Source organism: Aquarana catesbeiana, linkage group LG06, assembly GCF_042186555.1.
Source record: "Aquarana catesbeiana isolate 2022-GZ linkage group LG06, ASM4218655v1, whole genome shotgun sequence".
NCBI classification, from domain to species: domain Eukaryota; kingdom Metazoa; phylum Chordata; class Amphibia; order Anura; family Ranidae; genus Aquarana; species Aquarana catesbeiana.
The window spans coordinates 97,052,849-97,080,224 of record NC_133329.1 but is presented as its reverse complement, the minus strand read 5'-3'; the positions used below and the strand labels follow the sequence as shown (position 1 = coordinate 97,080,224).

Here is a 27,376-nt window from a genome sequence, read left to right as displayed (position 1 = left end):
GGTTAGAAATACTTGCACGATTTTAACCCGACAATGCAGTCCGACTTTGGGGCGATTTGACAGACCACCTGTGCGGGTTCCTTCACAGATGTCTATACAAATCGCCCCTCGAAGTCGCCAAAAGTAGTACAGGAACCATACCTTCCAACATTTTGAGATGGGAATAAGGGACACCTACTAGCAAACGTATGTATAAATAGGACACGCCTCCTGCCACACCCCCTTAAAGGAGAATTAACTAAATAAAAAAGGTTAATTAAATCCACAAGGGCTTTTTTTTTTTTTTTTTACCACTACTATTCCTTTATATTGGCTTTAAAATTTACAAATGCAGCAATTTAATTTAAACTGGATGAAAGTTTTAGCACTGGGAAACATTTTTTGAAAGATAAAAAGTGCATTTTATATACAACTATTTAGATCAGACCAAAATGAGGGACAAATGAGAGGGAAAGAGGGACAGAGGGGCATTGCTGCCAATCAGGGACAGTCCCTCGAAATCAGGGACAGTTGGGAGCTATGCAGGAACTACTTTTGGGAATCGATTCGGACGGTTCCATTGCCGGCAGGAACCGCTGATTTGGCATGCGATTTGACATGTCAAATTACACAGATAATCAGATAATCAGGGCACTGATAACCAGTGCAGCCTCATCAGTGCCGCCTCATCAGTGCAGCCTATCAGTGCCCATAAGAGCCCTTGCACACTGGGGCGGTTTGCAGGCGCTATTGCGCTAATAATAGCGCCTGCAAACCGCCCCGAAAGTGCCGCTGCTGTGTATCCAGTGTGCAAGCCCCGAGGGCTTGCACACTGGAGCGATGTGCTGGCAGGACGGTAAAAAAAGTCCTGCCAGCAGCATCTTCGGAGCGGTGAAGGAGCGGTGTGTATACCGCTCCCTTACCGCTCCTGCCCATTGAAATCAATGGGACGGCGCGGCTATACCGCCGGCAAAGCGCCTCTGCAGAGGCGCTTTGCGGTGGTATTTAACCCTTTCTCGTCTGCTAGCGGGCGGTAAAACCGCCCCACTAGCGGCCGCATACCGACGGTAAAACGCCGCTAATAATAGCGGCGTTTTACCGCCGACGCCGCCCCCCGCCCCTGTGTGCAAGGGCTCTAAGAGAAGGAGAAAAATTACTTATTTGCTAAATTTTATTACAGAAACGAAGAAAAACGTTTTTTTGGGTTTTTTTGTTAATTGTCGCTCTTTTTTTCGTTTGTTCAGCAAAAAAATAAAAATCCCAGTGTTGATTAAATACCATGAAAAGAAAGCTCTGTCTCAAAAAATTATAAAAATTTTATATGGGTACAGTGTTGCATGACCGCATAATTGTCATTCAAAGTGCGATAGCGCTGAAAGCTGATAACTGGCCTGGGCAGGTAGGGGGTGAAAGCCCCATTATTGAAGTGGTTTAAGAGGAACTGCAGTCTGCTCACATAATTTGTAATAAAAACATCTTTTCCATTCTGAAGCTTCCATCCAACCACTTTGCATATTATTATATATATATACTGCGATTCTGTACTTGCCAAATATGCTGCAGAAATCTCCCTCCACTAAGTCTGGCTGCAGCCATTTTAACTGTGGGCAGCTGAAGCTTCACTTCCTGGATTTACAGACACACAGCTCCAGCTCTGCAGCTCTCATTGGCCCTCTTATGACTCACCCCCTCTCTCTTCCAGGCAAACTCTTTTCAGAGAGAGAGAGAGTTGTGTAGGATGTCATACGCCTAGGCTTTTTACCAGACAAGAAACATTAAGTGGGCTGTATAAGGTATTTACAGGCAGAAAAAAATGTTTTACTATCCAAAGTTAAAACAACAAGGGCAGAAGATTTAATAGATGGAAAAATGAAAAAATTACTGAAGTTCCGCTTTAAGATGACTTTTTGTCAGACACTTTGGTCATAGCAATGTCAGATACTTCATGCTGGCCTAGGTATTGTAAATGCCGCATACAAATGCGTACATGGTATGACTAGCTCATTTACAAAAAGGCAAATTACATTTTCGGTTTCTAATCATTTAAGAAGAAAACAATATAAGCTTTCTTTATAGATTAAAATTAACTCAAGACATGCTAAGCAGGTTCAAAAGGTACACGTAAATAAGTACAATCAATCCTTGTAAAGAGTAATTACACTTCAGTTTATGCCCTGTCATTAACTTCACATTAAATTTATTTTTCTGGCAACCGTAATGCTACTCTAATCACTAAATATAAAGCGATTCTTATCGTCATCTTTCGTTTCTATGGCTGTATAAGAAACATTTCGTACACAAAAAATACTGCATTATAAAAAGATGATGCTTACAGGCTGTAAAATTCAAGTTTCATGTTGATTTGGAATTAATGACCAACTGAATTTTGATATATGTATATATATATATATATATATATATATATATATACACATATATACACATATATACATACACACACAGTATGAAAGTGGGGAAGAAACCGTGCACAGTATACACACACTATATTGCCAAAAGTATTGGGACACCTGCCAATACACGCACATTAACTTTAATGGCATCCCAATCCATCTTAGTCCATAGGCTTCAATACTGAGTTGGCCCATCCTTTGCAGCTATAACAGCTTCAACTCTTCTGGGAAGGCTGTCCACAAGGTTTAGGAGTGTATCTATGGGAATGTTTGACCATTCTTCCAGAAGTTCATTTGACAGGTCAGGCACTGATGTTGGACGAGAAGGCCTGGCTCGCAGTCTCCGCTCTAATTCGTCCCAAAGGTGTTCTATCGGGTTGAGGTCAGGACTATGTGCAGGCCATTCAAGTTTCTCTATCCCAAACTCGCTCATCCATGTCTTGCTTTGTGCACTGGTCCAAATCATTTGGTGGAGGGGGGATTATAGTGTGAGGTTGTTTTCAGGGGTTGGGCTTGGCCCCTTAGTTCCAGTGAGGGGAACTCTTAAGGTGTCAGCATACCAAGACATTTTGGACAATTTCATGCTCCCAACTTTGTGGGAACAGTATGGGGATGGCCCTTACTGTTCCAACATAACTGCACACCAGTGCACAAAGCAAGGTCCATAAAGACATCGATGAGCGAGTTTGGGGTGGAGGAACTTGACTGGCCTGCACAGAGTCCTGACCTCAACCTGATAGAACACCTTTGGGATGAATTAGAGTGGAGACTGCGAGCCAGGTCTTCTTGTCTAACATCAGTGACTGACCTCACAAATGCGCTTCAGGAAGAATAGTCAAACGTTCCCATAGACACACTCCTAAACCTTGTGGACAGCCTTCCCAGAAGAGTTGAAGCTGTTATAGCTGCAAAGGATTGGGCCAACTCAATATTGAACCCTACGGACTAAGACTGGGATGCGATTAAAGTTCATGTGCGTGTAAACGCAGGCGTCCCAATACTTTTGACAATAATATATAAATAAATATATATATATATATATATATATATATATATATATATATATATATATATATATATACTGCGTTTCCCCGAAAATAAGCCTGGGTCTTATATTCATTTCTGCAACCAAAAACACACTAGGGATTATTTTCTGGGTAGGATTTGCCATGCAGTAATCCCCAGAATGAATATAGTAAAAGTGGTTGTAAAATCCTAGAACCCTCTCTACTACATGATTATATAATGCAAAAGGTGTGTGCTGCTGCAATACAAATGTGCAAACACCCTCTTACCGTATATATCGCTGCTTGGCGCTTCCATGGCCTGCCCCGAGGTGTTGAAGAGCAGAGCAGCGAAGATCAGCTGAGTGCCTGCAGAGGAAGGGGGGCCGAGATCCCCCGTTGACACCCAGGAGGTGAGGAGAGCAGCGGAGATCAGCTTCCATAGCCCACCCCATTGCAGCCCTCCCTGAAAATCACAGTAGGTCTTATTTTCAGGGTAGGTCTTATTTTCAGGGAAACACGGTATATATATAGATATATATCTATATATATCTATATAGATATAGATATATATATCTATATAGATATATATAGATATATATCTATATAGATATATCTATATAGATATATATACAGTGTATATAGATATATATATCTATATATCTATCTATATATATATATATATATATATACACACACACACACACACCTAAGTATACTGTATATTTTAATTAGTGCCCTAGCAATTATACATCAGAAATAAAGCAGGGCTTGCTGCAATATTCACGTTCTCTCCAGTACTGTCCCCCACAGACTCATAGCTCTGCAATCCAGCACTGGGCACTGGGTCCTATTCGTTGTTTAATGATGCTCAGAGTCATTCAACCCACTCCCTGTGAGTGCAGGGGGTCTTTGCATTATTGAGGGCCCCCCACAGCCAGAGAAGAGGCAAATAACACCCTGCATGCCTCACAACTAGCCTAAAGACATCTAATAAAAGTATGCATAAGAAAAAAAAAACAGAAAATGGGATGGGGGGCGGCAATTGGGATGCAGATGGTAGAATTGGAATTGTAAAACTCAGCCATTAAAGTCAATTGGGCTGCACTGCAACTGCAAGCCAAACACATGGCTTACCGTGGTAGTGCATTATCCCCACTGCTGCAGATCCACCGCGGATCGCATTTCAGAGCTTTGGCTAGTGTGACCTTAGCCTTATGTAATGAAGTGAAAGAGCTGACATTTTCAATGGACAAAGACCTGTGTGTGGAGGTGTAACATCTTTCAAAGGGGAAGGAAGCAATGAAATATAATTGAGGTATACCCAGCATGAAGGTTACAGGTTATCACAATATCACAAAGGTGGATTAAGGTTTAAATAAGAAGCTCTGAACATGTATTCTTCATTGAACTCTACAAGCAATAAAACCTGTAATTTTGTACTTAATGTAATCCTTAAACAAAGCCAGAGAAGGAAAGGTTGACAATGCTCTTGTTTATCCAGCCATTTTATTAGGTTTAACCTGGCTCCATCCTCTGTTAGGGTCCATTTAAACATATGTGTAGCGGTAAGCGCCTGTTTACACCATACTGTATTTTTGCGAGTGCAGGCGTTACCGCAATGTGTCAACGCAGGCTAAATGCACCAGTGCAATATGGTGCTATGCACCATTTTTCAGCAGTGCACCACAGCACAATGCTGAAAACTGCATCGGGGTGCCTTTTAGATTGATTGACACTGCATTGCACCAGTGCATTTGATGTGCATTGCTGCACACATTACCAAAAAAACATAGTATGAACGAGCCCTAAAGGTACTGAGTGCGTTGTGTTACTATTAAATTAAAATGACACCCAACATACCTGTGCAATAGCTGCCAACACACCTTTTTAGAGAGTGTCAGAGAAGCAACGGCCAGGCATTCAGGAGGTGATACTGCCACCTCCTGAATGCCTATTTTTATGTGCAGTTTGCATTTTCAATGTGCATTTTGTATGTAAATACCACAGCTGTTCGGTGTCGCTCCATTCTACTTGAATGGGTCATGTTTGGTGCACCGACCTAAAAGAAAAAATTAAAAATCAGCACAAGGGACATTGCTTATCTTCAGTGAAATGTGTTCCTTGTGCTGTTGCCCTCCTTTCACCAGAATCATCCTCTCTGATGCCCTTCCCACCCCCTACTTCCAGTCTGGGGGGGGGTTAGTAGAACTAAGGGGCTTTAACAGGTACTCAGCAAGAGTGTTCGACTAGGCTCGTCCTTTCCACCCAATGTCACCATTCATAGAAGCCAGTACTACAGTTACTGTGAATGAAGCCTGGTCCAAGAATGAAGGGGGAACCTATCAATCATCCATCTGTCCTCCATTCATATATCATGTTTCATTCAAAGATGCTGTGGTAATTGCTTCCAGGCCCGGACTGGCCATATGGCATGCCGGGCATTTTCCTGGCGGGCCAGGGCCGCCAGGCCGCTTATCTTAGGGAGACTGTGACATGCAGGGCTGGCCGCGGGTGGATGGGTGGATTGTGGGGCCTGCCGCGGGTGGATGGGCGGATTGCAGGGCCAGCTGCGGGTGGATGGGCAGGATGCAGAGCCGCCCGCGGGTGATGTGCTGCATATGCAGGAGGAGTGGAAGGAGTCTTACCATTTCCCCGCCCACCAAGCCGCTCCATAGCAACCTAGGCCACTGCTGAAGCGAAGGTCCCAGTTCACGCATGTGCCTCACAGCCGCCGGTCACCTGCCAACCAGGACGCCAGGAGAGAAGGAGGGAAGGAGAGGCTGAGTCCTTCTACGCCACTACCTTCTGTATACGCAGCTGCAGGATCTCAGACCCGCCTCCTGCACATGAAAGCTGCCGCCGATTATAGGGAAAGCAGTGGGGCTGGTGTACACCCACCTCTCTTCCCGCCCACTTCTTTTCCCGCTGGCGAAGGGATTTGGATCTGATGCTCCAGGGCCAGAGAGTGCTCCTTTGATAATGGTAATTATGCAATTTTTCTCCTCTTTTGTGACTGCAGTCTTCTAATCAGCCAGCTCATGGCCAGGCTTTTTTAATCAGTGTGCACCTGCTGTCTGGGCAGTGGCGTAGCGTGGGGGGGCAGACCTGCTATGGCCCCGGGCGCAAAATTTAGAGGGCCGCTGTCCAGAGTGTGCTGCCCTTGATGTCATGTAAGGTTCCATGGCAGCGGGAGCACGGCAGAGTTCTCCGGGTGCGAGATAAGTATAGTCAAGTCCACGGATTAAGGGACGCAAATTACCTGCCTTGCCCTGGACGCTGACAACCTACGCTATGCCACTGTCTCTGGGCTCTCCTCTAATTTTAGCGGCGAATTACCGCTGTAATTTTACGCGCTGTTCGGGCACTAACAGGGTGCTTTTCATCCCCACTAGGGGGCGAAAAAAGGGTTAAATGCGCCGCTGCCAAAGCGCTTTGCAGGTTCTTCGGCAGCAGTGCCCATTTTCAATGGACAGGGGCGGTAGAGGAGTGGTGTATACACCGCTCTCGCATCGCCCGAAAGACGCTGCTTGCAGGACTTTTTCTAACGTCCTGCAAGCACACAGCCCCAGTGTGAAAGCACTCGGGCTCTCACACTGGGGCTGCAGGGGAGGCGTTTTTCAGGAGCTTTACCGGCGCTATTTTTAGCTCAAAAGCTCCTGGAATATGCCCCAGTGTGAAAGGGGTCTTAAAGTAATACTCAAAAAGTCAGTTATAAAGCAATACTCCCTTATAACTGGCTCTGTGAGTAATGCTTTATAACTGGCATTGCAGTATTCACAAAGCCAGTTGTAATATATTACTCACAGAGCCAGTTTTAAAGGAGTTTTTCTCCATTATATCTGGCTTTGGCCCGAATCTGTCACATTAAACTAAAAAAGTTACCATAACCAAATCCACACATCCTGGAACCCCAAATCCCGCTACCAACAGCCCCTGCGAATGCCTATCCCCCCCACCCCAGGTTGCTCAGTCTAAAATGCCCAGGCCTATTTTTCGTCCCAGTCCAGGCCTGATAGCTACTGTGACTGGAGCAGCTGGATGGAAAGGGCGGGCATAGTCGGCCCCTTAGTTCTACTAATTCCCACTCCGCTGAAAGATTACTGCGTGGAGGCATCGGAGGAGGAAGATTTTGGCACAAAGAGGACACATTAGCACAAAGGGCATATTTCACTGAAAATAAGTAATGTCCCTTGTGCTGTTTTTTGTTTTGTTTTAGGTAAACCTAGACTTAAAAAAAAAAAATGAAAATATAACTCTTGTAATTGCACATAGTCTCCATCAGAGGAAAATTGGACAGGGTAACAACAAAGGGCACAACTGAGAGACAATTGAGGAAGAGGAAGTACCCTCAAAGCACGATCACTAAGTATTATTTTTAATAAAAGCCACAGATGGGGGGCGTAGCCGACCAGGGATAGCTGAAGATGTGCGCTGCTGAGCTCCGTAATGGCCCGATGCTGACAGGCTTTTTTCCCGACATTGCACATCTACAATTCTTATGTCGGCACACAGCTCTCACCATGCTGAGTCAGTTGAGCTACATCAGGGCACAATGCAGCGTTATCTGCTCTGCACATCCCACTCGGAACCCCGCACCCCCACAGACAAGATGGCGCCTTCCCGGACCACAGGTAAACACAAGCCTCCTCCCCCTGCCCATGCAGCGGTGGACGACTGCGAGGACTCAGAAGACTATCCCGCTCCTCAGTCAGACTCCTCGGAATCAACATCCAGGTCAGTGATCTCTGCTGTCCCATACACTGACCCTGATCAAGCTGAAATGCCTCCACAGACCCCAGGGGGATCGTCTAGATCAGAGACCATGGCCCTTCTGTCAGCCTTCCAGGCAGAATTTGAGAAGTGGACGGTAAAAATAGAAACCTCACTCCACAAGGATCTGCATGCCCTTAAACAACAGGTTTCTGCTACAGAGACTGCAGTGTCAGCCTTAACTGACACCCAACATGATCATGTGGCTCTTATCACAGTCCTTGAAACAGCATCCAGGGATCATTTGCATCGCAAAAGACAACACCCGCTCCGCATAGAGGACAGTGAAAACAGGAACTGCAAGAATAATGTCAGGCTGCGGGGCATACTGGAGGATCTAACAGGGACTTAAAACCAACTGTCACTGCCATTCTCAATCTAGTGCTGGGCAGGAAAACCTCCACCCCTATAGAACTGGACCATGTGCACAGAGTAGGAGGGCCGAGGGGGGGGCACAGTGACTGCCCTTGCGACGTCCTTTGCAGGGTACACTACTATACCCTTAAAAAAGAACTAATGCGTAAGGCTTGGCGCTTGGGTCCAATAAACTTTAACGGATCCTCTATCCATCTCTACCCTGACCTCTCCCGCAACACTCTCTACATGTGGCGTGTGGCCCACCCTCTGTTAGGACCTGATCCGTCAAGCTGGAGCAACATATACTTGGGTCACCCCTTCAGCATCAAGGTGACCAGGGGCGACAGTAAATTAGTCTTGTCTGACCCAGACCAACTCCCTACCTTCTTCTTCTTAAGACAGACCCCATAAATGTGCCAATTTGGTTGGACCCGCCTGATGACGGCTCCAGACTGCCAGGACGTGATCCTCACCCACAACGTCGCAGACGCCTGAGATCTGGTTCGACCTTTGCGGACCATGACGGCCTACCTCACCGGAAGATTGACATCAGCTGTAATTACTGCATGCTGTTCTGCTCCTATTGCACTTATTTACAGCATCACTTAGGACCTGCAAATGTTGCCTACGCCCGCTACAGGTTTGCAATGGGAGCGTTTTTGGTTTGTTTTAGTTTTTTCCTATGGCGTGAATCACAATTGGTCCACGACCGATACACTTCCTGCCCAGATACCACATGGTCCCATGGTGTAATGGAACTTTGCACCCTTTCTCTGCTCTTCGCTGGTGTGTTATTCCCAGCTGGTGTTTCAGAGAGCCTACAAAATTACAAAGCTTCCGCTACCTACATTAGCTCTATTAGCAGGAGCTCCCCCAAATTTTTACATACTCGTCATGACTCAATGAGGCAATAACGCAGATGCTCTCACTGCAGGTTATCCAGATTTACCCCCTCTCCCCCACTACCCACATGGAATTGCTGTTCCCCCTGGGTGGGCGGGGTTACCTCAGCACTGGGAACATACCTCTTCAATACGGCACCTCCCCGGCTGGAGAGGTAGCCCATTTTGATATAGGTTAGTAGGTCTGCAGACAGACTTGATTACAGTTCCTTCCATCGCTTACATGGGCCTTTGCAGTCTTCCACACCAGATTGGTGTGCCTCTACAGCCGGAGACTTACCAACCTTTCTGATTCGGGTCACAGGAGCTTACAATGTATAATTTGTGCTACCTTTTCTATGAAAGCATTTACTGTTGTTGTTCATGTTTCTGTTTAAAATGCTCATATTGGCCTACATATACATTATCATGTGTATGACTGCTTTTCCCGTATAATGTCACATCAAGGCAGGACAGTTCTGCTGGCAGGGGGTGGGGCTGGACTCACCCGGGCATATTTGTTTGAGTGAATCATCAACCTCCTTTTCAGATACTCTGCTGTGTGGTGTATGTTATGTATCCTATATGATGTCATCTATAGATATGTTTCATTTAACCTATCGTCGCCTGCCATACTGCCGGGCTCAGTATTCTCCATCTCGACCTCTCCCACTTAATAGGCCTGGCATGGATTGTGCCTAATACGTGATATTTCACATGGTGTCTCGCCCACGCGGGCACCTTAGTATTCTTCGGACACCCGTGCCCCGGTGTCTCTCTACTTAGCCCTTGTCCTTTTATATCCTCTTCACTTTCCTGATTCCCTCTTCCCTCTCCTTTTTTTCTTTCCCTTCTCTCTCTGATTGGATAAAATTGATTTTTTTTTCTACACTCCACCATGGCCCACACGGTGGTCTCTCACCCTAGTCTGAAACATTGCTCTTATAGTGTAAATGGCCTTAAAGTTGCATCTAAACTAGGGCAAATCCTCTATTAGATGCATAAACATCAGTTTATTGTGTTACTTTTACAAGAGACACACTTCCACTCTGACTCCACCCCTTCCTGTTCCAACAGATTGTTTAACAGATGGTTCCATAGTACGAATCCTTCTCAGAAAGCTAAGGACGTCTCCGTTGCCCTTCATAAAACGCTTCCGATTGAACTAATAGATCAGCTTTCTGACCCTCAGAGAAGATATGTGTTTGTGAAATTCTTACTTTGGGGAACGAAATTCACCATTGCTAATATCTACCTAATTAATGTCAACCAAATTCCATCTGCTCTGCAGTACTTGAAGATTCTGTCTGGTTTCATGGAGGGTAAGCTCATCCTAGGGGGAGATTTTAATACCCCTTAAGACCCGCTCCTGGACTCCTCAACTTCGAGATCCTCCATACCCTTTTCTAAATTGAGGGCCCTAAAACGGGCTATTCACGATTTCCATCTTATTGATGCATGGAGGGTTCTGTGCCCCAAAAACGCGCAACTGCACTTATTTCTCACAGGTTCACGAGTCGTATAGCCGTATTGATTATTTCTTGGTCGATCATGGCTGCTTGGACTGGTCACCCGAATGCGAGATAGACTCCATGGTTTGGTATGACCACTCGCTCATTTATCTAACCATGTCGATTTATTCCACTCCGGTAAAAGAGTGGATGTGGCATCTCAATAATTCGCTTCTCACAAACCCAAAATGTATTAAGAGGGTTTCAAAAACCATTTCTAATTTCTTTCCAGGTCATGCTATGGACTTACTACTTAATCATGCTACCTCACTACCTATACAATGGGAAGCTCTAAAAGCCGTCTTGCGCAGAATTTTTATCCAGATGGGGGCTCGCTTGAAGAAGGAAGGCTCGGCAGCTATAGTGTCTGCAATGCAAAAGCTTCGAGCTTTAAAAACCCAACACTAATGAGCTCCAATGACAGGGACTCTCACAGAGGTCTCAACGGCTCAAGCCCAACTCAGGGAACTCTATGAGGCGTCAGCTCGTACTTATACCGACAAGATTGCCCTACATCAATATCGATTCCAAGATAAATGTGGTAGACCTCTAGCCTGCATCATACACCCTAACCCGTCTTCTGCATTTATACCTCATATTCGAGCCTTATCTGGAGATTTTCTTACTGCACCCTCTAAAATATCTCAGAGATTTCTATCAATCCCTTTACAATATATATCTCCAGATGATCCCCCAGGCCCCCCTTCCATTTCTGTTACTGATAATAAATGTCCTATATTGAGGAAACTGAGCCTCCTACCTTAGATGGTGACACTATCGACAAACTTGAGAAGTTAATTTCTGTAGACCAAGTCACGAGGGCTATAGCTGCCACGTCCCCTGGTAAAAGCCCGGGTCCTAACGGCTTTACCCCTAAATTCTATAAAGTATTTGTCCCCCTGCTGGCCCCCTTTTTGACTACAGTGTTCAACCCCTTATCAGAGGGCTCCGCGTTTCCTGTGCAAACACCTGAAGCCCACATAGCCCTTATCCTGAAACCAGACAAGGACCCAACCCTGTGTGCAAATTATAGGCCTATATCACTGATAAGTGTAGATTTCAAAAATATTTGCTGAGACCCTAGCCAATAGACTGCAGCCATTGATGCCCCGACTGATACACCTAGATCAGGTGGGTTTTGTGAGTGGACGTGAAGCAAGAGACAACACTCTGAAAACCTTACTTTTGACTGAACACGCCCATACCCACAGCATCCCCCTATGCCTCCTAACATTTGACGTGGAAAAGGCATTTGATCGGGCCAACTGGCAATTCCTTCGATTGTCCTTGATGCAAATAGGTCTAGGCCCACGTATGATGTCCCGCTACTCCTCCCCATCTGCCAGAATTTGGGTAAATGGGTCTTTGTCCCCTACATTTCCATCCATAATGGGACACAACAGGGCTGTCCTCTATCTCCTCTTTACGTTCTTGTTATGGAACACTTAGCAATCGCCCTGCGCAATAAATCCAATGTTACAGGTATCTCGGTGGGCCCTATTCATTCTAAACTAGCCCTTTTTGCTGATGATTTATTACTGTTTGTGACCCAACCGAGATTGTCCTTACCTCAGATACTGCAGGAATTTGCGAAGTTCGGGAAGGTGGGCAACTTTAAAGTGAATCATAACAAATCGGAAATCCTGAATAGCTCACTGTCAAAAGAGGCCCTTCAACAATTTCCTTTTAAGACTGACTCCGCCTCCATCCGTTATCTTGGAATTCACATACCCTCAGATGTGACCCAGTTGTTTTCCACAAACTTCATTCCTCTCCTTCTTAGAACTAAGACAGACCTTTTAAACTACGCAGCCAGGCGCCTATCTTGGTTAGACAGGGTGAATGTCTTAAAAATTGACATTCTCCATCGGTTCTTATACTTGTTCCAAACAATACCTATCCACCTTCCTCATTCTTCAAGAAGCTCCGCCAGATGTTTTCCAATTTTATCTGGAAAGGGGCCTGACCAAGGCTACATTATGAAACACTTTCACTCACGAAGGCTGGGGGTGCAGCTGGAGCTCCAGATGCCTCTATCTATCATAGAGCAGCAATACTCACGCGTATACTCAACTGGTTTCACCATTCCCTGTCCAAACTGTGGGTCCAAATAGAAGGTCATATAAATTCGATTGACCTCCGCGCTTTGTCGTGGACGCCTGCCGTACTCCTGAGGGGCACATTGTTCCCTAGTGACCTCACCCACTAAACATTACAAATCTGGAATCGACTGCTTTCCTCTAAGGTCATATCTAAGCCACTGGGACCCATGACCCCCTTGTTTGGGACTCTGGCATTTCCGCCAGCCATACATGGGATGAAATTTGGACCTTGGCATAGAGAGGAGCATCAGCGACTTGCTCAAGTTCTTCGAGCAGATCCTACCTTAACTGTGGACACTTTGTCCCAATCATCCTCTCATCACCCAACACAATGGCTCCAGAGGCAACAAGTACTGTCTTATATCCGCACCTTTTCATTTATACCGGATGTTCTTTCAGACTTATCTTACTTTGAGAACATGTTGCTGCAGACCGACCCACCAACGCAAGTGGTTTCCCAACTCTATTCTCTCATACAAATTGCCTCCAACCCTGACTTCCCTCAGTATACAAAGGCCTGGGAAACGGAGTTGGGTCACACCATTTCAACTATGGAATGGCAAAAGTGTTTAATCTTAACACACAAATTATCTCTCACTTCCAAAAACCATGAAAAGGGGTTTAAATTGGTGTCCCGCTGGTATAGATGTCCTTCGACTATAAATGTAGTAATGTACGTTATGCCTGCAAGTTTAACAACATTTCTGTACTTTTGATACTTGCTCTTCTTTAAATAAAATAAGATTAAATTAATGAAAGCCAAAGATTAAACATAAGTTTTGTAATTGATTGAATGTTAAAGCTTAAATGAGATTTTAGTGGCTGGGTTTAGATCTACTTTAAGGCCAGCTAGCCGCACAGATATTGTTTTGCCTTCAGCCCATAAATTTCCCCCATAATGTTTTTTCGCTTCCACTCCACAATGGTCTGGCCATCTACAAGAGTGAGTATTCCCTGTGAGTCTCTCTAATCCTGAAGTGAAGAAAATACAAGACTAATTCATCGAAGACGTCAATCTTGAGGATAACAAGGGGAGCGGCGGGATGACAGACGTCATCTGAAAACCATCAGCTGAAAAGTTCAGGCTTAAACCGCGCACTTCACCTAGCCCAATTTAATTCCCTGCCAATCTGCTGCTCAAGGCCAGCTTTCCTCGGCTCCATAAGAGGCCATAAAGAACCTTTGCAGACAATACAAAGATATAAAACCTAACTCATATGGAGGGATATTGAGGGACTCTAAAATAGAAAGTCCCTAATTACCAGCAGGATAAGTAACCGGGATTTATGGTATCGTATCTGCTGCAACAAGCTCCAAAAAAAAAAAATGCCTTTATAAGCCACTTATTTTTATCTTATCATTATATTTTTTGGTGGGAAACATTTGTGTGCTTCTCCTGAAATACCCTAAGGCAGAGCAGGCTGCTGTCAGCTGCACATCCAAGTAATTAAATTTCTTTAAATAAAGACTATTATTTCGACTATTGCTCATACACATCTCAGCCTGCACAGCTCTCTGCCCAGAGCCAGGAGAAACAGAGAAAACCTTGTTTATAAAAGGTCACTGTACAGAACATGATGCCGCAGTCCACAGCAACTGGTCCTAGTCTGTCATTTTCAAAATATTGTTTACTAACTGTATAGCAACGTGATTGGCTGCTGTACCGATGCGGATTTTCATGCTTTTTTTGGTGGCACTTACCGTCACAATACAAAAAGGTCAGATGAGCAACTTACTTGTCGGGTGCTTCTTCAAATACACAAATGAGCGCCAATTTTGTTATTTGATATACAGTATGTTGCATTGTGTATGCTTTCCATATATGCAGACGTGCGTATGTCTGATATATAACTGATATATAAAGTGTGTGTGTATATATACACAATTTTAATTACTTTTTACTCTGTGGAATAACATTAAACGTTTTTATATACACTTTTTTTTTATATACACACTTGATAATGGTTCAACCATGTATATACATATATATATATCTATCTATATAGATATATCTATCTATATATCTATATAGATAGATATATCTATGTATATAGATCTATATATACATATTTTTTTTTTATACCATTTGCAACTCTTATTTCATCTCTATATGTACACACACACACACACATATATATATATATATATATATATATATATATATATATATATATATATAAAGCATTGTTTTACATAGAGCGTTGTGATGTGAATGGGAACACCACTAGACACATCTCCCACACAGTCATCGCTCTCTATATAAATCCACCACATGATGCAGACCATTTTCTGTCTTCCAAGGCTCTGATGAAAAGAAATCCCCTCGAAACAGGTTAGCCATTGATTCAGCCTATACCCTTGCATGGGTTTTCTAATCATTTCCACTATTTTATCAAATGAAAATATTGTAACCTGTTTTTATGTAATTTTTATTGTATTCATTTATTTGTTTAGAATAAACTTTATTTATCAACTTGATTCATGCATTAGGTCATGCGCCTCCTTTCTCCCTCATCACCGAACAACCTACCAGCCTGTTATCTGATGAGTATGGGTAGAATAAATCTAATTCTTAATATGGGTGCTCAGAAGAAATGAAAAGGTGAAATAACACCCTACACCAGTGGTTCTCAACCTCAGTCTTCAAGTACCCCCAACAGGTCATGTTTGCAGGTTTTTCTTTATCTTGCCCAGGTGCTTTAAATCAGAGTCAATGGCTTGGTATTTTGAACAGCTATTTTATCTAAAGCCCCATACACACGATAGGACTTTGTACAAACTTTCCCTTGGATTTTTGTACAAAGGGCGTTGGCCAGAGGTTTGTCTTGCATACAGACGGCAGGACTTTTCCAGCCAACTTTCACCAAATCACGTGGTTTCTCAGCTCTTTACCACCACCCTTTGCTCAACTTCTGTATTGTTGTCCGATATTGTGTTAATCTCGCTACTTTTATTGGCGAGATTGACACCTTGTGACCCGGGTTTACACTGGTGCGGGGATCCGAGTTGGATGCCAATGCCAGGCACTGTGTTTGGTATGAATCTTGAGGGGGAACTCCACGCCAAATTTTAAATAAAAAAACGGCATGGGTTCCCCTCCAGGGGCATACCAGGCCCTTAGATCTGGTATGGATTTTAAGGGGAACTCCCTACACCAAAAAAACAGCATGGGGATCCCCCCAAAATCCATACCAGACCCTTATCCGAGCACGCAGCCTGGCCAGTCAAGAAAGGGGGTGGGGACGAACGAGCGCCCCCCCCCCCGAGCCGTACCAGGCCGCATGCCCTCAACATGGGGGGTGGGTGCTTTGGGGGAGGGGGCGCCCTGCGGCCCCCCCACCCCAAAGCACCTTGTCCCCATGTTGATGAGGACAAGGGCCTCATCAACCCGCTGGTTGTCGGGGTCTGCGGGCGAGGGGCTTATTGGAATCCGGGAGCCCCCTTTAATAAGGTGGCCCCCAGATCCCGGCCCCCCACCCTTTTGAATAAGTATGGGGTACATCGTACCACTACCCATTCACCTAGGGAAAAAAGTGTCAATAATAAAACACAGTACACAGGTTTTTAAAGTAATTTATTAGGCCGCTCCGGGGGTCTTCTTCCGACTCCGGAGGTCTTCTTCCGACTTCGGGGGTCTCTCCGGCGTCTTCTCTCTGTGTCTGGATCTTCTGCCGGCTCCTCTGCTATCTTCTGCCGATCTTTTGCTAGCGGTGGTCCGGACATCTGGATCGTCTTCTTCCCTCTTCTCTTCCAGAGATGTTGACACAACGCTCTCTCCGGCTGTAATGCTGTCTATGCACTCTGCTACGACTTATATAGGCGGTGACACCGCCCCCCTATGACATGTCATCCTTTGACCACGCCCCCTTATGACCTCGCAGTCCCAGCATGCCCCGGGACTGTGATGCCATAGGGGGGCTGGGTCACCGCATATATAAGTCATAGCAGAGCGCACAGACAGCATTACAGCCGGAGAGAGCGTCATGTCAACATCTCTGGAAGAGAAGAGGTAAGAAGACGTCTGAAAAGACCGGGCTCCTCCGCTAGCAAAAGAGCGGCAAAAGAGCAAAAGATAGTGGAGGAGCCCGGCAGAAGGAAGAAGGCACCGGAGAAGAACCAGAGAGCGCGGAGACGACACCGGAAAGAGGGAGAAAAGGCCTGAGAGACCCCCGAAGTCGGAAGAAGACCCCCGAAGTCGGTAGAAGACCGAAGACCCCTAAAGTCGGAAGAAGACCCCCAGAGCTGCCTAATAAATTACTTTTAAAACCTGTGTAGTGTGTTTTTTTTATTGACACTTTTTTCCCCCAGGTGAATGGTTAGGGGTACCATGTAGCCCATACTCATTCACATTGGGTGGGGGGCAGGGATCTAGGGGCCCGGGATCTGGGGGCTCCCTTATTAAAGAGGGCTCCTGGATTCCGATAAGCCCCCGCCCGCAGACCCCAACAACCAACAGCCAGGGTTGTCGGGAAGAGGCCCTTGTCCTCATCAACATGGGGACAAGGTGCTTCGGGTGGGGGGGCTGCAGGGCACCCCCTACCCCAAAGCACCCACCCCCCATGTTGAGGGCATGTGGCCTGGTACAGCTCAGGAGGGGGGGCGCTCGCCCATCCCCACCCCCTTTCCTGACCGGCCGGGCTGCGTGCTCGGATAAGGGTCTGGTATGGATTTTGGCGGGACCCCCACGCCGTTTCTTCGGCGTAGGGGGTTCCCCTTAAAATCCATACCAGACCCAAGGGGCTTTTATGCCCCCAGAGGGGAATTCCCTCTTGCGCTCGCCGCAATAGGAAAATGTGTTTTTCCTATTGCAGCCAGCGTGAGATGTACAGTACCCTGTCGCCGAATACCAGCACGATGGGTTCGTGCTGGAAACATTCTCGCGGTCGCGTACTGTAGTTTGTACAGAAGTCCAATGCTTTTGTGTACACACGATCGGACTTTGCTCCATCGGACTTTTGTTGCCGGAAAGTTTGTCCGTTCGCACAGCCAACAAAAGTCAGATGGAAACAGAAAAAGTTTGTCCGATGGAGCGTACACACGGTCGGATGTTGCTCCAAAACAGCTAATTTGCATGTTTGTTGTCAAAAAGTCAGATCGTGTTTACGGGCCTTAAGAGAGATCCCCAAAACATGAACTGTTGGGGGTACTTGAGGACTGAGATTGAGAACCACTGCCCTACACCACCTTCCCAAACCCCCTGGTCCTCACTTTACCTACTTACTGTAGGTGATGAGCTGTCAGTGCCCTCACAGCCAGAATAGCGGACTGGGGATTTGAAATCCCCGCTCTTCTTCCCCTCCATTCGGTAGATCTTCCAGGACAGATCAGCGTGATAGGTCAGCACCGGATGCGTAAGCACTGACAGCTCATCTTCCATCGAGGTAAGTACAGAGGGGAGGGGAGTGGGGTGGGTGTGGGGTGTTATTTCACCTTTTCATTTTTTTCTGAAAGGGCGAACTAACCCTTTAACACCAAACTGATACATACCCAGTTGCAGTACATATGAGGGAGTTTTGTTACAAGCCAAATAATTCTGTCAAGCCAGTCTTGTGATTTGACACACCTGCCACACCTATTTTAGCTTAAAGTCGTATCAAACTCACTTTTTTACAAATTGGTGACAGGTAGGGTTTTTATAACAGAATCCGTGTCGGTCCCTATAAGTCTTTTCTGTCATAAATGCTTCCCCCTGCCTGTCAGCTGTCATGTACACTGAGCTGCGCATGCACAGCTCAGCATACACGGATGGAACCTGCTCTGTGCCGTGGTGATATGACTCCCATGTGCATGCAAGTCAAGTAGCAGAACTGGAACAACCTGGATGGAAGACTGGGCGGAGATGGAAGCACTTGGGACCAGTGGGATAGTGACAGTGCAGCGCTGGATGACTTCCTTTGACTAGCACATTATGGCATAAGACTGCAAGGGGAGTCTAATACTGCTTTAAAGAATATTAACCCCTTCCCACACCCCTTTAAATAGGTCTGAATGGCCGGGAGGGGGGTGGGGGAGGAGGAATGGCACAATGGTCATATAGCGACACATATGTGCAGCGTGTGGGCATTAAAGTCCTCCCTTTTGCCCACTGTGTTGGGCAGTCATAAAGGGGTTTAGCCAGTCATTCTCACACGCAGGTAAATGCTCATATACATAAAAGGTACTTTACATGTTTTGTTGTGTTGCTGTCTTTGTACAGATGAACTGTCTTACCTTGATGTTGTCAAAGGAGGATTTGTTGGTAACATCATACAGTAGCAGCAGGGCTGGAGAGAAAAAAACAAGGAGATTCAATTTCATGCAAGTGTTGGGTCTGATCTACTAATCTAATTTACTGCTGTCTGAGCCTCTCCCATTTACTAAGATAAAAAATTGTTTTCTTTTCAGCAGACATGTCTACCTTAAAGAGACCCTGTCACCTTAGTACTGGTTGTATGCTTATACTGTATGTGACAGCATAGCAGTGGGTTTTAATTAAAACATTTTTTAAGTAACAAACATGTTATACTTTACATGCTCTGTGTAATGGTTTTGCACAGAGCAGCCCCAATCCTCCTCTTCTCGGGTCCCCTGCCAGTGCTCCTGGCTTCTCTTGCCTTCCGAGTACCCCCCCCAGAAAGCGGCTTGCTAGGGGGGGTACTAAAGCGCACTCACTACTGAGCCTTGCTGCCTGCGTCCATAGACACAGACATCGAGGCTTTGCACCCACCACTCCCTCAGCATATGATTTGATTGACAGTAACAGGAGCTAATGTCTCCCGCTGCTACCAATTTGCCCAGTGAGAAGGGAGAGATCTGAGAGAGCCACTACTGTATTAAAAGTGTGCTCTCGTGCATGGTATTAAAAGTGTGCTCTTGTGCATACTATTAAAGGTGAGTATTAAAAGTCTTTTTTGATGTATCTTCTTAATATCTCTGTTATGTGGCAAAAGCTCAGACACACATGCGTATATATATATATATATATATATATATATATATATATATATATATATATATACACATACACATACACACACACACTCTTATAAATAAATGTAAACATACAACAATGTCAGTAGTTTTTTTTTTTTTTTTTATTTAAAATATTATTTTTTATTATATTTTTTACAAATTTTAGAAGCCCTATTGGAGGCTTTAGTAAAATATCAGAGGTCTAAACAAACTCACCTGAGTCAGAGAAAGGGAATGAGGATAGAGATTCCCCAGCCCCCTTCTCTGCAGCCTGAGCTGCAATGGCCAGTGAATGATTGGGAAGTGCTCTGTGCTGAGTGGCTTCCTGTTCATTCACAAACAGAAGCATAGGAAACACGGTTTACTAAGGGGGGCCCGGGGAGCAAGGGGAATCTGAGCACCACAGGGTGATTAGGGTGTGCCCAGGCTCACCGGCACACCCTGTGCGCATGCTATGCTGTCACATCAAAATATAAAGACAATTATTTCCGGGCCAGATCATTGTTTTGTCTATAGGAAAACACATTTAGGCTGGGTTCACATTGGATTCGGATGTGGCTCACAGCAGGGGTCCTGTGCGTCTCAGTTTCAGGGACAAATCAGGCCTGAATTTTTGCCTGAATTCGGACCTGAAACGGAGCCAAAGATGCACAGGACCCGTGTGCAATCTGCTCCGCAGCCGCCCCGGAGATGTGTGAACCAGCTCCATAGACAGCCAGTCATAGTCTCCTCATGCGAATTGGACACAAGGAAACCCGCATCCAATTCGCAGTGAACCCGGCCTTAAACTTGACTTTTAGCCTAAATTGGCCATTATGTATGGAAATCACAGCCTCAATTATTTATTAATTACAGGTATTCATGCAGCGCCAACAATTTATATAAATATTACACATTCATACCAGTCGCTGTCCTAAAGGAGCTTATAATCTAAGATCCCCATCTCACAAGCAACTTGGACCAATCTGAACTGGAGCCAACTGAATTACCAGCATGTCTTTGGAGTGAGGAAGGAAACTGCAGCACCCAGGGAGAACATGCAAACTCCACGTAAAGTAGTGTCATGTTGGATTCAAACCAAGGAACTCAGTACTGCCTCTAAGCTACTAAGGTGCTGACCTCTAAGCTACTATGCTGCCCTACTCTAAAGTAGTTTGTAGCACTTACCATGTGCATCTCTGTAGTATGCATGAGTAACACTGCGGAATCTCTCCTGTCCAGCCGTGTCCCAGATCTAAAGAGAAAAAGGAGAAGAGCAGAACATTGGTGATTTGAGGTTCTTTTATAAAAAAAAAAAAATTTAAATTAATATATGAATAACAACAGCTGAAATTCAATTGGCTGCTACAGGCTATACCACAGACTGTGCTTTTTGGCTATGTAGGTGGATGCTGGCAAATTGTTAGTAGCTTTGGTGCACCTTACAAAATAGCTATTTTGGCTATATACTGGGTATAGCCCAGTCTCTCTCAACCAGGGTGCAGCAGCACCTTGAAGGTGCCGTTTGGGTTTCACTGGGGTGCCATGAGCACCGGGACCCAGTTTGCCTTGAATGAGTGTCATCAGTTGCCATGGTGCTGGTGGGGCAACTGCCATCACCATAACAAGGCCAGGGCACACAGCACCATTTGTTGCTATGGTCTTACCAGCCTGACCATGCCAAAGTATGCCACTGACTAAGGGCATGAAGCATGCAGGGCAGCACCCAGCATTCAGAAAAAAACTCAAGTCTGCTTGATGGGGGGCTCTTTGATGGGGGGACCAGGTGATTGGGAGCTCTGCAATGGGGGAGCTGTGTGATTGGGGAGCTCTCAAATGATGGGAGGACTCTCATGTTTAGTGGGGTCTTTGAAGTGAATGAGACACTCTGATGTGATGGGGGTACTCTAATGTGATGATAGGACCTCTAATGTGAAGATGTAAACTTAATTTAATCATCCCAGGCTCAGGTTTCTCCATTGATATCCTTTTAGTCTGGGGTGCCTCGAGATTTTGCCTACTTTTAAAGTAGGCTGCAGCTAAAAAAAGTTTGAGAAATGCTGATATAGCCAATGAAGGCCGTGGCTTAAGCTAGCCATACATGGTTCGATTTTCTGTTGTTCACACTGCAGGCTGCATGGATAGAGGAACCTCCACTGCCGGCTATTGGATTCAACAGTCGCAGCAACTGTGCCTGCCAGAACACAATGACGCTGAAGAACAGCGATTGCAACTGGTAGGATACAGTCACTTTAGCAGGGCCACCTATGACTCAAATGGCTGATTTAGCAGGAATCATCTTTACACCTGCGTTGCTTTTTGAAGGCGTGGCTCCTGAATGCCTGTTTTTTTGGACAGCCAAACAACATTTAGAATGGGAATACTGAGGCACAACACCATTCGTTTGAATATGTCACGCTCATTGGCGGTACTGCTCGCCAAATGTCACAGGGAGGATCATTTTTGCTGCACCACAAAGCAAACCATCCCAGCTGCGGCATGTGTGAACCCCTGTCCAGCAGTTCCAGCGTTGTCCTGCCAAGATCCTCTTCTGCTGAAGTCCCACACCGGCATGTCTTGTGTGTGATGTCTTCGTGAAGCCCACCAGCTCTTCTGGGTTTAGCTGGCAGGCCTCCCGATGACACATCACTAGGTCCGACCCCCCTCCTCCTCCTGAATGAAACACAAAGGCCTCCTGGGATATGTGATGTACATACAGTATCCTAGGAGGCACAGCCGACCGACACAGTACATGTCATTCGCCTAAGTTAGGGGTCTCCAAACTTTCTAAACAAAGGGCCAGTCCTTCATACAAGTCATTAGTAAGACCTCATCTGGAATATGCATTTCAGTTTTGGGTACCAGTTCTCAAAAAGGATATCTGGGGAACTGGAGAAAGTGCAGAGAAGGGCAACCAAACTGATAAGAGCATGGAGGAGCTCAGCTATGGGGAAAGATGAGAGGAACTCAATTTATTCTCTCTTGAGAAGAGGAGATTAAGGGGGGATATGATCAACATGTACAAATACATAAGCGGTTCATATAGTGAACTTGGTGTTGAGCTATTCACTTTAAAGGGGTTGTAAACCCTCGTGTTTTTTCACCTTAATGCATCCTATGCATTAAGGTAAAAAAACTTCTGACACTTTCCGATGTGGAGAGGAGCCGCGAGTGCCTTGGGAGACCCCAGAAGACGACAATTGGGGCCAATCTGTGCAAAAAAACTGCACAGTGGAGGTAAGTATGATATTTTTGGTATTTAAAAAAACAAAAAACTAGGGTTTACAACCCCTTTAAAGTGGAGGGCCACCCTAAAAAAAAAAAATTGCATGAAAAATCCTAAAAAATGTTTAAAAAAAACATTTGAAAAAAAAACATTTTTAAACTTACCTAAACCCTTCTTGCTAGACAGTTTTCCTAATCTGCCTCTTCCTATTCCGTGGCGTGTTGTGCTCCTCGGTGAGCGGCCCCGTTGCCTTCTGGGAACTGTGTGTGTTCCCAGAACACCACGGGGCCATTCACAGAGCGCTGCACCGCTCGCGCGTGCACAGTAGGAAACTGGCAGTCAAGCCGAAGGGGCTCCACTGCCTGTTTCCCTTATGCAGGATGGCGGTGCCGGGACCCGAGAGCCGAGGGACGGGTCGGCCTCGGGCGGCCGACATCGCAGGCACCCAGGACAGGTAAGTACTTATTTAAAGTCAGCAGCTACAGTGTTTGTAGCTGCTGACTTTTAAAATTTTTTTTTTCACGGCCGGAATCCCGCTTTAAGGTCATCACAGAGGACAAGGGGGCACTCTTTATGTCTAAAGGAAAAGAGTTTTCACCTCTAAATATGCAAAGGTTCCTTCACAGTTATGCCGCGTACACACGCTCGGACATTCCGACAACAAAATCCTGGATTTTTTTCCGACAGATGTTGGCTCAAACTTGTTTTGCATACACACGGTCGCACAAATGTTGTCGGAAATTCCGAACGTCAAGAACGCGGTTACGTACAAGACGTTCGACGAGCCGAGAAAAATGAAGTTCAATAGCCAATGCGGCACTTCTGCTTGATTCCGAGCATGCGTGGAATTTTGTGCGTCGGAATTGTGTACACACGATCGGAATTTCCGACAACAAGTTTTGTTGTCAGAAAATTTGAGAACCAGCTCTCAAATTTTTGTTGTGGGAAATTCCGACAGCAAATGTTCGATAGAGCCTACACATGGTCGGAATTTCCAACAACAAGCTCCCTTCGAACATTTGTTGTCGGAAATTCCGAGCGTGTATACGTGGGATAAGTGCTGTGGAATAGACTTCCTCCAGAGGTGGTTCTGGCCAGCTCAGTAGATTGCTTTAAAAAAGGCCTGTATTCTTTTCTAAATGTACATAATATAACTGGATACTGACATTTATAGGTAAAATTGATCCAGGGAATATCCGATTGCCTCTCGGGGGATCAGGAAGGATTTTTTGGATCATGCTTTGGTGGGGTTTTTCGCCTTCCTCTGGATCAACTGTGGGTATAGGATTGTGTATATGGGATTGTATGGTTGTTTTTTTTTTTTTGTTTTTTTTACATTGGTTGAACTAGATGGACTTGTGTCTTATTTCAACCAGACTAACTATGTAACTTTAGGGGGTCCAAACTGTGGGCAGCTGGAGTGGAAATTTTCCTGGCAACAGTTGGAGTAAACATCACCACGTTTGGGATTAGGGGGAGGAATAGTGCTTCCTCGTTGGTATCATTGTGAGGAATAGTGCCCTATTATTGGCATCGGTGGGAGAAATGGTGCCCCATTGCTGATGTCAGTTGGCAGAATAGTGTCTTGTATCAGTGAGAGGAATAGTGCCCCAAGGGCCAGATAAAGGCAAGGGCTGCATCCAGCCCCCGGGGGGCCACAGTTTGGAGACCACTGGCCTAAGTAAATGATGTATGTTGGAGGCAAGACTGAACCCTTTTCAGAAAAAAAGGGTAAAAAAATTAATAAAAAAGCTGATATTCAGGAAGTGGAGCGGAGAAGGGGTGGACGGGATGGACTTTTAATATGAGGATGAAGATCGGCTTTAGGGGGGCGGCTCAGTTCCCTCCCTATTTTTACCACACCCCCACCACGAGTGTAAACTAAGCCTTATGCCCCGTGCAGCGGCTGCTCCCAATTTGACAGTCATACAGGTAAACAGCCCAGAATGCAAACTGTTTGTGTTCGGGAGTCCCAACTGACATGAATGGGGTTGCTTACACAGGGATGCAGGGAACATCAGTTCAGGTAAACACGAGAGTAGTAAGCTCATGTGAACAAGGACTTTATATGACACCTTTACTAGTCAGTTGGTTGCGGTAATAGACGGGTAGCACAAGATGTTTAGCCAGGGAAGGAAGGATATAAGAATATAATCAGTTCCTTATGTGATATCACCATTTTATAGAGAGGATACATCTTCAGGCGTGCTTTCTCTCCTGTATACAATACATATATAGACTGCATGATTTTATTGTACTGTTATCGTTAACTGCCTTTCATTGTGCTAAGCCAAAATGTTCTGCAAAGTGAACACAACTGCGTGAAAAATATAATGTGTTTACCTGCAGTTTGACTTTTACGCCATCCACATTCAGTACTTTGTTCTGAAACACAAGACAAAAACATAATAGCCGTGAGCTTGTCAGAACGCTGTGTGCTGGAGCGACTTCTACATGCATTTCAATTACCGCAGGAGAACTATATTCACCACTTATATTATGTTTTATTATCTTCTCATTTACATAATGTTCAGCCGTGTGTTTTTATAGCCCACAAGACAATAATACATAAGTGTTGGAACACAGAAATTATCGATATTTATTTCAACATTTTTCATCTTTGTTAGCTAATGCCAAGACAAATCACTGCATTTCTTCAAAGTGTTGGCACAACAAAGTTAAAATAGATATAAACCCAATATTTAAAATCTCATATTAGCGTTAAGATATTAATGTTATTTCAAAAGGCGTTTTCAAGATGTAGAATTTTGCTGCTTTCATGAAACCATACCTGGTGATCCTGCCACAATGATTCTTGTTCAGGCACTTCCTGTTGTAGGGTGACAACGCTCTTTACTTGTACCCAAATTATGGTCCTGCGTTGCCACTATGGGGGAGAGTTACTAAAACCGGAGCACTCAGCATCTGATGATGCAGCTGTGCATGGTAGCCAATCAGCTGCTAACTTCAGTTTGTTTAAATAAGCTTTGACAATAAAACCTGGAAGCTGATTGGTGTCTATGCAGAGCTGCAAAAGATTTTGCACTCTCCCATTTTAGTAAATCTCTCCAACTCTCTCAATGGAGACTGCATATGGATATACTGACAAGCATGGCACAGGTATGGTCCATTGTTGTCACCATCAGGAAACCTGCCCTGGGAAATGCCATGCAACCACGACTGGAGTGCATGCAGACAGCAAGTGATTAGCAGCACTGAGATGCAACAAAGGATAAAAAAGACAAAAACAGCATTTTATGGAAAAAGGGCCATTTTTATAGTAAGTGCTTCAGCCAAGTAAAAGTAGTTTTTTCACTATTTACATTATTACAGGTACTAATATAACGCCATCAATGTGCGCAGCACTTTACATATACAGTGGGGAAAATCATTTTTTGATCCCCTGCAGATTTTGTAGGTTTGCCCACTTAAAAAGAAATGAAGGGTCTATAATTTTTTTATCATAGGTACTTTAAATGATAGAGACAGAATATCAAGCAAAAATCCAGAAAAAAACACATGATACAATTGAAGTAAATTGCATAGCTCTCAAATGTTCTTGATTTGGAGCAATGTCCCTCTGTCCCCCTCATTTTGGTCTGATCTATAAAGATGTGTAGCACTAACTCACGGTGGAGCTGCTGATTTAAAGCGGGCTGTTTCTGTCACCTTTTTACCTGTAGTTTCACCAATACCAGATTTAGAGTCCACGTTAAACTTATCATCTAACAATGTAGGCACCAGTCACTTTAGTACTTTTCCAATGCTTTAATGGGAGATAACTGGAAGAAGTAGCAGGAAAGAGATAGAAGAAGAGTTGCAGGGAAGTTCGAACCTTTAAGCCGACCCGGCAGTACTATGTGGTAGGTTAACTTAAGATGCGTCCTCCAATTGAGTCACCAGGCCCCTCTCCAGACCAGCGCTCCGCATGATCCTTCCATGACGGGTCCTCCCCTGGATTCTTCTTAATTGTCCAGCTTCTTCCCACAGGACAGACAGCACAGGACCATCTCCGCAGCAGTTGTAGTAGGCCCCAGACAGACTTCTGGGCCCACCCACACGCTGCAGCATCGCAGTCCTCCAGACCAGAGGACCATGAGGTAGGACTCCTAGCACATACCTGTCGGCCAGGAGGGCCAGCAGGTGGAACGAAAAAACCCAGAAATATGGCATCTGTCTCTTAAATACCCCCTCCCAGAATG

At 45.1% G+C, this 27,376-nt stretch overlaps 1 protein-coding gene across 2 annotated transcripts in view; it reads right to left on the bottom strand.

Annotated features, from left to right (window-relative positions):
• Positions 1-27,376, bottom strand: part of RAB26 (RAB26, member RAS oncogene family) — a 417,846-nt gene that overhangs the window by 113,316 nt on the left and 277,154 nt on the right. For both annotated transcript variants that reach the window (XM_073636482.1, XM_073636483.1), the window contains 3 exons: positions 25,518-25,559; positions 21,137-21,203; positions 19,229-19,281 (listed from right to left, as the gene is read on the bottom strand). In XM_073636482.1, the coding sequence (XP_073492583.1) occupies positions 19,229-19,281; positions 21,137-21,203; positions 25,518-25,559 (162 nt within the window). The remainder of the gene's footprint in view (positions 1-19,228; positions 19,282-21,136; positions 21,204-25,517; positions 25,560-27,376) is intronic.